General features: G+C 39.8%; 1 protein-coding gene across 1 annotated transcript in view; it reads right to left on the bottom strand.

Moving 5' to 3' along the window:
* Positions 1-10520, bottom strand: part of LOC307018559 (phospholipid phosphatase-related protein type 4-like) — a 119318-nt gene that overhangs the window by 62622 nt on the left and 46176 nt on the right. Inside the window, exon 2 of the mRNA XM_079648842.1 lies at positions 6555-6740. Within this exon, the coding sequence (XP_079504968.1) occupies positions 6555-6740 (186 nt within the window). The remainder of the gene's footprint in view (positions 1-6554; positions 6741-10520) is intronic.

The raw sequence follows: 10520 nt of genomic DNA, 5'->3' as shown, positions 1-10520 counted from the left end.
TATGCTGAATTCAAGCACATTTTCCTTATAAGATTATAATTCTTAAAGATATTCCTTGCTTCAATTCAAATTTACTTAATTTTGGTTTAAAAACACTTGTTTTAAGATATCTGTAGATCTTTTTAGGCCAGATTTATTTACTTGTTTTAAAAAGGTCTTGGCAGTTCTGTTGGCAGAACATTTTTCTTATTTTAAGTAATATATTACTCATTTTACTATTTATTTTTCTTGTTTTTTGAGGCTTAGCTTTTGCAGTGATCATTGCTGTTATGTGCATTATAGTTTATATTGTAGTTGGCAAATTGAAATATTAGAGAACAGTACTAATGATACTGCCGGTCCAAATTAAACCATAAAAGAAGAAAAGGACACATCAAGATTACTAAGGCCACGTTTACATGGAGAAGGAACGGGTTGTATCCGCAGTTCTCTATCGTATGGACGGTTCGTTCACACGAGGCCATAATGGAACCACGGAAACGGAGCCCTCAAACGATAACGGGTCCCAAGGTGGATAAATCTGTGGACGGAACGCTCTGGGGGACCAAACGGCTCTGTGTGTACGTCCTATACTACACCATAACCCGCCTCTCCCCACCTCTCCTGCTCACCCCCGCGTCATTGCTGATGTGTTTCGCCAACAACAACAACAGTGTTCCGAGTGTTTTGAGCCAAGTCCCGGTATCTCGCAGGACAGTGCACCCAGCAGGAGGCTCCAGCAGACCCCCCTGCACGGTTCCCTCGTCACTTGGAAGAGGCGGAGAGGTGGGTGTTTTTCATCTGCTGGTGGACTACCGGGTAGAACGTCCTGCTCGGGAGCCATGCTCAGAGTTAGTGGCAGTGGGTGCGGTTCACCTGCCCTTTACAGCAGGAGCACACGCTCGCCTCGGGGAGGGAGAAACAGAGAAACAGAAGCCGCCGAAACAGCCAGAGCCCTGCCTCTCCCCACCTCAGCTGCTCACCCAAATCTACAGTTCCTCTACCACAACCATCAGCAACAAGTGGACATGGAGAACTACATGAACTACATGTTGCTAAATCCAACGCGGAGAATAAACAGAAGGGCAACCAGGCAACTATGGCAACCATGCTGGGGGGGTCTTCTTCGCTGCTTTTGGTGTATTTTGTCGCGGAAGTACAGCGCCACTTACAGGCCCGGCATATGTACTACAGCGTCTCCAGCGGGTCGAGCGGTTTCGTGTGGACGGACACGTTTATTGAGCCGATTCCGTGTGGACGGAAGACTTTTTTGATATCGAATTCTGTTCGTTTTAGTTTTTGTCTCAGTGTAAACAGAGCCTAAAAGAGATCAAGTTAAACATCCTGCAGTGGAAAACATATATAATAATAATAACATCTTTTATTTGGAGGCTCATTTTTATAAAAATGTTTTACCAAAGGACTCATTGCAATTAATAAAAAACTCTAAAAGGTTAAACATGAAGTAAATGTTCGTTTTTTCTGAATCTTATCTGTTTCTTTTATGCATTAATGTGAGATGGTTGCCATCCTTAAAGGTCCCCTATTACGTAAAATCCCCTTTTTCATGTCTCTTCTACATCAACATGTGTCCCCTCTTCTTCATGTCTCTTCTACATCAACATGTGTCCCTTCTTCTTCACGTCTCTTCTTCATCAACATGTGTCCCCTCTTATTCATGTCTCTTCTACATCAACATGTGTCCCCTCTTCTTCGTGTCTCTTCTACATCAACACATGTCCCCTCTTCTTCATGTCTCTTCTACATCAACATGTGCCCCCTCTTCTTCATGTCTCTTCTCCATCAACATGTGTCCCCTCTGTGGAAAGAGACTTTGAAAGTTTCAGGAACAAAGACCCTCTCTCTTTTTGTCCTGATCCATTTATATAAAAACCTGTCTGGAAATGAGCTGATCAGATTTTAGCCACTTTATGATGTCATAATGTTTTTTTGTGTTATGCAACCAATAGCCACTAATCAACCAAGGTAACCCCCCCCCCCCACAACCTTATCACCTGAATCTCCTCTTAGAGCACCATTGTGTTTTTTTTTCTCAGAGGGGCGTGGACAGCTCATTAGCATTTAAAGCTACAGACACAGAATCAGCACTTTTGGAACAGGGCTGAAACAGAGGGGATTATGCGATGCTGCAATGACCTGTTTGGTGTTTCAGCACTTCAGAGACATGTTCTGTATATATCTGAGAACTTGATTGAGGAGTGAGTCACATGCTCCATGTACAACTTTATTTATTCCTAAATTCTGTTTACATTGCACTTTTTGGGACATTTCCCTTCCTTTTTTTTACTTCCTGCCTATTCACTTGCAAAATTGAATCTGGTGGAAACTCACTTGTAACAGAATCCCTTGAGTGGTAACACACAGATAATGGTGCACAAGTATTAGTGCCATGTGTTCTTGAAGATTTTAAAGTCCTGGACAATTGGGAAAAAACTCCAGCCTATTATTTTGACATCACACAATTGCTGCAGATTTGTTGGCTGCACATCCATGATGCGAATCTCTCGTTCCACAACATCACAAAGGTTCTCTATAGGATTGAGATCTGGTAACTGTTGCCATTTGAGAACAGTGAAATAATCGTCATGTTCAAGAAACCAGTGTGAGATGAATTGAGCATTGTGACATGGTGTGTTATCCTGCTGGAAGTAGCATCAGAAGATGGGTACACTGTGGTCATAAAGGGATGGACATGGTCAGAAACAAAGAGAAATTCCAATCACTGGATATTTTCCCTTTTTCTGAGCATTCTCTGAAAACCCTAGAGATTGTTGTAGATCAGCAGTTTCTGAAATAGTCAGTCCAGCCCGCCTGGCACCAACAACCATGCCACGTTCAAAGTCACTTGTCTATGAGTTTACAGCCCCCCCCCCCCCCCCCCCCCCCCCCCTTGTCTGATAGGCTTTGGTGCTGGCTTCCCTCGCTTTTTGGCCATATCCAGTCTTGAAACACACTAACAGTCACATTTGTTATGCTCTATACAAAAATGCGTTAAAGAAAACTTCGATATTAAAACACCGATGTTTGTAAATCCATTTCATTATATATTAATAACCTTCAATTTAAATCGTTATTTTGAATGTATATGCTGACGGTAAAGATTTTGGTCTTGACCAGATTTTCCAGGTCAAAAAGGAGTGATTACAGGAAACCGTGGTGTAGAGAGGGGGGGTATACTTACATTTTAATTTATTAATCTGAGTGATGCCTAAAATTGCCACTTTCAGGCACAGGATTGTCAATCAGCACAGCAGGCAACATCAGCACTGCATCATTATTCAAAAGGTAAAAAAGATGAGTCCAACCCAACTAAAATCCCATCTGGAGTGCAATAACCTTCATGAACCTTTTCAATCTGGTTTCCGTACTCACCACAGCACAGAATCTGCCCTACTCAAGGTGACCAACGACATTCTCCTCTCTGCTGACTCTGGTTCCCTCTCAATTCTCATTCTCCTTGACCTAACAATCGCATTTGATACGATCAACCATTCCATCCTCATCGACCCCCTCCAGTCTTCCATTGGCATTACCGGTACTGCCCGCTCCTGCAGTACTGGTCCTCCCTCACGTCAACCAGGTCACAAAAAACGCTTTCTTCCATTTAAAGAACATCGCCCGCATCAGACCCTCCCTCTCATCGACCGCTGCTGAAACTCTGATCCATGCCTTCATAACATCACAACTGGATTACTGCAACAGGATTCTTTATGTATTCATACTAAAACTTCAATATATGTCCAAAACTCAGCTGCCCACTTGCTCACCCCCACCCGACGCTCCGATCCACATCACCCCTATCCTCCATGAGCTCCACTGGCTCCCCATCAAACACTGCATGGACTTTAAAATATTACTTTTCACTTTCAAAGCCCTCAACAACCTTGCCCACCCCCTGTCTCTGTGACCTCATCCAACGACACATCCTGTCGCCTCAGGTCTGCTGAAGCTAACCTACTGCAGCCCATCGGGACAAAGCTCCGGACCTGGGGTGACAGGGCCTTCGCAGCAGCTGGACTGGATTTCCTCTTTGAGTTTAGGGGTGTAAAAGAAACCATTTGACCCTTGCAATTCCAGCTGTGTAGAATATAACTTCACACTGGTAAAAAAATACACAAGTATTGTTTAGGCTCTGCTAGCAGTTAGCATGTGTTTGATACATTAGTTAAAAAGCCCCGGAGAAAGAGTTTCTAAGATTTACATTAAATTAGAATTTATGTGTCCTAGACTCTACATGTATTGTACAGCTGAGTTTGTCACCTTGACAGTGAATTGAGAACAGATTGGAAGTCATTACTAAGAGCTCAGTAGGCAATTACACTCAGGCAGTTAGTTTGAATGAATTTCAATTTCAAATGGCTGCTTTTTTCCATCCAGTATTAGTGTTTAAAACAGCTTACGGCCCGTCCACACAGCGGCGCGCGCTAAAGCTTCAACGCTTCAGCCCATTCACTTTGAATGGGGTGACGTCACGCTTCGCCGAACTGCATTGTGGGAGCAAAGCGTAGCGTTGCTCGCTGCAAAAGTTGAGCAATGTTCAACTTTTGAAGCTTCAACGGAAGCGTCAGCCAATCGAATCATATGCCAGTACAAGCTCTAGCCAATCAAACCGCTGCTTGCGTGTCCGGGGCGGGAGATTCAGGTGATTGGTTGTTGGTCTAGCTTCAGACATGCCCGCCGGCAAGCGACAACGCACGCCGCTGTGTGGACGGGCCGTTAGTGTTGTACTCTCTCAGTGTGGTCAGTCATTGGAACATTGCAACATGTAGGAGACCACTGAAATGTGTTCATAATAATAATAATAATAATAATAATAATAATAATAATAATAATAATAATAATAATGTTATTAATTAGGGCCGGGACTTTAACGCGTTAATTAAGATTAATTAATTACACAAAAATTAACGCATTTTAATCGCACTTATTTTTGCACCGCGGAACGTTTCTCACTGGATGAGTTTCAGAGGTACCGATTATACTGGAGCACCAACTAACGGTCATGACTTCAGACAACAACAAACCACAGTGAACAATAGTCAAACATGAACGAAGAAGCTGATGAGACCGCTTTGGTTGGATGGGACATTTTGTTTTAAAAAACGGACGGATGGAAGCGTCGATAAGAGCACGGTTGTTTGCAAATTATGCAAAAAGGAATTCGCATATCACCGCAGCACATGAAGCCTCAAGTATCACCTCAATGCAAAACATATAGCAGCTAGTGTGGAAGCTAGCGTGGACGTTAGCCCGACTCGGAGTACAAGGACCCACAACCAATTCGCGTTGATCAAACAGTGGCCTATGCAACAGAGAGATTTTATTTTTCATCAGGATATTGGAAGAATAGGAGGGATTGAGGTCAATCACTGGCACTTTTTTATTTTATTTTAAATGGTACACTTTATGTTGAACTATTTATTATGTTGTTGGTGCAACTGGCACTTTATGTTGAACTGTTTATTGTTTTGGCCAAGGTTATTGAGAGAGTTGGACTGAAATTGATTAGATTTTTTTAATCAACTGTTGGTAAATCAACAAAGTCTGTTATGGCCTCTGAAGCAACAGAGAGATGTTTTCTAATAGTCAGGGTTTCCAATGTTCTGAATGTACTTGAAAGTATTGTGTTTTACTTAAAAAACAAAGTGTTATAGTTTACAGAAGGTCTACCTACCTATAGGCTACCTGAATCTCTGAAATGTACTATATTCCTAAATATGCTATTGCTACACTTTATGGCAAAAATTGCACTTTTCTGTTGGTCTTGGTTAAGTACCACCTTGAAAAAATAAACAATGTTTTGTTGCTTAAGCTTATGTATTCAGTCATTATTCAATGGTATACTAAAATCCATGTGAAAAAAATTGCTTCTCACTGTTCTCAGGTCAAATATTTATATGTGATTAAAAATTTGATTAATTTCGATTAATTAATTACAAAGCCTCTAATTAATTAGATTAATTTTTTTAATCGAGTCCCGGCCATATTATTAATATAATATTTGATTTATATAGGCGCCTTTCAATGCTCTCAAGGTTGCCATACAAGATTAAAAAAATTAAAAAAAAACATCAGCAGAAAAACTAGACAATATAATCAATAAGAACAGAGAATGCTGTTACGTATACGGAAATAAGCAGACCGAATGACATCACTGATGTGAGTTTTGAAGGAAAGTGCGCTGTTGAGGATGACACCCAGACTCTTAACCTGAGGGAGGGGGGGACTGTCAGGTTTGGTTAGAGTGGATTTGGTGCCAATCAGGAGGACCTTGGTTTTATCAGAGTGAGGTGGGAGGGAGGATGGAGGTCCAGTTGGAGGACAAATAGAGCTGGGTGTCTTCTGCGTACCGATAAAAGTGAAGGTTACATTTACGGAAGATATGGCCAAGAGGAGGTAGATAAATGAAATAAGACATGAGTATTTGAACAATTCAGAAGAGGTACTATAACAGCTTTTAGAAAGAGCCCGTTGGACACCAGAGCCCCCCGCCCCCCCACATGTATAATCACTGTCAGATGGACAACAACAGTGGTTACTTTGAGGTTACTTACAGTGGCGGTGGGAGCAGCGAAGGCCAAGCTGAAGAGCAGAGGCAACGTGCAGACTTCCTGTCTGGGCAGGATGTAGGGCAGAGACAGACTGCGGTCATTACAGCTGTACCCAGAATGCACCGGCTGGAAAATATCCGTCAGCTCCAGGAAGTAGAGACTGACAACAGAAGAGGCCAGGATGGGGAGCTGCAGTAAAGAAACAAGAATAGAAAAAAAATAGTTTTAAAAGTCTTCATTTTTACATCAAAAGACAATTGTAGGACAATGAGTTAATGTTGTCAATGTGATGGAAATATCAATGAGCAGAGACACAGAACTGGAGACCGAGGACAAAGGGAAACACAAAAATGAACCAAACAAGCTAATTCAAGGGTGCAGACACTTTTTACACATCCATTCTGAAGCATCAATTATTATCCTAAACTGGGCAAGCAATACACTTATTTATCTAAAGATGAGTCATTCTGAAGGCTCCAGTCAATATCAAGCTGAAGACGGAGGTCATCACTGCCTCCTTTTTTATATCAGCTATGGGAGGATAATGAATCTATTCAAATTAATGCTTATTATAATAGATAAGAAAAACCTTATATAAATACTACCAGGAATTTCCACAGGAATTTTGTTTTAAATTTCATCTCAAAAAATAGATATTCCCACTACAAAGCCATTGAAAACTGAAAAGCTAGGGTACATTTAGTAAAGGCTGAACTAGATGATGCCGGATTTCTTAAATGAAAACAGAATATGGACCTGGGTTACCCTGGTTACGGCTTTTATACACAAAGAACTGTGCTTGTGTACTGAATTTATTTTTGTGTGGAAAATAAAGAAACAATGCATTGAAACATTTAATATTTCCAAGGTGATTATAAAATTCTTCTTCTTTAGCTTTTAAAATCATTACATTACATTACATTGCATTTAGCTGACGCTTTTATCCAAAGCGACTTACAATAAGTACATTCGACCAGGAAGATACAAACTTCACAAATCTCTTTAATGGTTGTTCTTGCTGCTGGGTTGGTGTGTTTTTTCTGACTCCCAGGGTCAGATCCATGGGTTGGAAATTATTGTTTTTCTATTAATAATAATTGTTGTCAGATTGAGGAGAAAATTCACCAGGAGAGTTTTCTTGATTAACATAACAAATTCTGGTGGTTGGAGCTTAAAATAAATACATTTGAAAATGTACATGGCACTAAGGACCACGCTAATCTGCATATAGGATTACAGTTGCAGTAAATAGGGCTTTGGTATATTCAATTAAGTTATTACAGATTGTTAAAATGTACTCCAGGGTTACTGTTTGTAACTTCAACCAGCCGATAGAAGCCGCTCAGTGCACTGATTGCTGGGTTAAAGGCTAAATGTTTTGTCCTTTGTTACTTTATGTGAAGACTGTTTTCACATATTAATGTAGAACTTGGACAATAGAACTAGAACTTATTACTATGCCATGATATTTGAAGACCTTCTAATACAGTTAAATGGAATCACACATGGGAGGGCTATTTTCTTTATAAACTATGCTATCAGTTTTAACTAATGTTTTTAACTAATGCTGTAAACGTGTGCCTTGTCTGTATTAATATTGACTTAACTTAACAAAAAAACCTCAATCTGAAGAAGGGAGAAAGGTTTCTCAGTTTGTGCCAAAAATCTGAATTTAACACATTGACGTACCAAAAGGATTTATAAAATCACAAGTTTTGTCGTGATCTTAGTTTTGGTTTCCTGTTTCATATTGAAATGCCTTTTCTCCTTGTGTCTTGTCTTGTTTTACTTCATGTCTTTGTGATTGGCTGGCTGTGTTCACTTGTTGCCTTTGTGTTTCTTCCAGCTTTCTCCTGTGTCTTGTCTTTGTCATTAGTCTTGTGTGTATATATACTTGTCTCATAGAAGGTTTCTAATTCCTCTAATTCTCCTCCTCGACTCCCCTCCTCGACTCCTATCCTTGTGTCTTAGTCCCGCCCACAGGAAATGCGAGTGGAGGAGTCGAGGAGGGGAGCCGAGGAGAGAGGAGGGGAAGCAGAAGGCGGTTAGAGAAATGAGAACTCCTCTCCTCTGAGCGGTCATTTTAAAGAGACGTCCGTTAATGATGACAGAAGGCACAGCAGCCTGTCTGATGGACAGATGTGTTCATGAGGACTTATATATTTACTTTGAATTCATTGACAGCGCGGTATAATGAGACAACAACAGGCTACAGATGCGGACATACACACACACACATATGTATTTAAATATATATAATTTAAAAAATAAACAAGTATGAGAGCACTCTAATAATAAAGTAACACTATCGGAGAATGGATATATGATATATTCCCACCCCCCACCTCTCCGGGGGAATTAAATTACGGGCCAAAAGTTTTATTTACAAGTATTAAACAACCCACTCTCTTCAGTCTGCGTACAAATGACACGACTTTACACATTGGAAATGCGTACAATAGATACGCAGAAGTCCGATTTTGCGTGCATATGATACGCTAACCACTCCCATTGAGATCTGATGCCGAGTTTTGCGTGCATATGATACGCCACGTTTTGTCCGTCGGGTCTTGGTAGACCGGAAGCTGTGCGGTTCATAAAAACATGTTCTTACCGGTTCTTACTCAATATCAAGCCACAATTATTGTTTTTATGTCTGACTTTTTTTGCCGTCTGTGAGTAAAAGAAATGGGGCTCGGAGCCTCAGAATAATGAAATCTGGATTTTTTTTAAATATGGTTTTTCTTCTAATTTGTTATTCTTTTCTGAATAACACACTGTTATTTACTCAACAATAAAACACAATTATCATTGTTTTTATTTATTCGTTTCATTCTATAATCTCTGGCTTTTTAGCCGTTTCTCAGGAACTGAAGTTCAAAATAAAGTCACCGGAAACAGACATAGGCCTATAAGGGACATTTCGAGCATCATCGCGATACACAACATAAACCTGAACTGATTACCCAAGATCCTCAGCGAGAAGCTCGGTGAATGGATTGTTTAGCCGCAATGCATGTTGGGATATGGTGTTAATGCGATATGAAATCCGAAAAACATTTTAAAAAAGAAAATAATAGCTTACTTTATTCCGAGTGTGCTTGCTTTTCTCTTTGGAAGTTATCACATAACGGCATTGTAATACACGGTTCGGCTGCATTACATATCTGCCGTAGTTCTTTATTTATAGAGCCCGGATCAGAAGACTTCTTGACAAACAGGAATAACTGCCGCCAAAACTGAAAACGTGACGTGGATCATAAATATATCAGCAATTAAACAACATCTTCCATTTCTTTTCACACAATACGTCTCCGTGCAGTATCAACACTAATTCGGCTGACTTTTATATTTGATCCAATTGGTAGATAGGTTATATTTACACCATAACGGTGCACAGCTGATATAAAAGGACTTGTAGTTTTTAAAGATATTGATGATTTTCTTTGAATATAAGAATGTAAATACTGAGTTGAGAGAATAGTCAGGGGATTTGGGTGATGGGAATCACCTATGGAATCTATGGAATCACAATTTCAATAGCTTACCATTACATGACGGATGTACCTTTCTGTGTGATGTTTTACAAATCAGATATTAATGTTAGAAGTAAAACATGATAAATAGTATAGCAATATCCTGTACAATTATGTAAAAACATGAATAAAACTACACATCTTAAGATGTTATACATAAGTGTCTTACACTAATAATACAAAATTATTATTAGTATGCTGTGTGTACCTTGTGTGCACCGCCTAATGGTTAAAGCACGTTATTTAATTATTTGTGTTGAATAATGTTATTTGATGAAAAAAATATTAAGAGTACATACTTTCATAGGGGGAAAGTAGAAAGTCGATGATAGAAATATAGAATATAAAAAATCAAGAAGATACTGTAAGTGATCTCTACAATAAAACTGTTTAGTGTCGGATGTACAAAGATATTAATATGAGGATGTGCAAA

The sequence above is a fragment of the Notothenia rossii genome (assembly GCF_949606895.1).
Source record: "Notothenia rossii genome assembly, chromosome: 9".
NCBI classification, from domain to species: Eukaryota; Metazoa; Chordata; class Actinopteri; order Perciformes; family Nototheniidae; genus Notothenia; species Notothenia rossii.
This window is presented reverse-complemented; position numbering and strand designations above follow the sequence as displayed.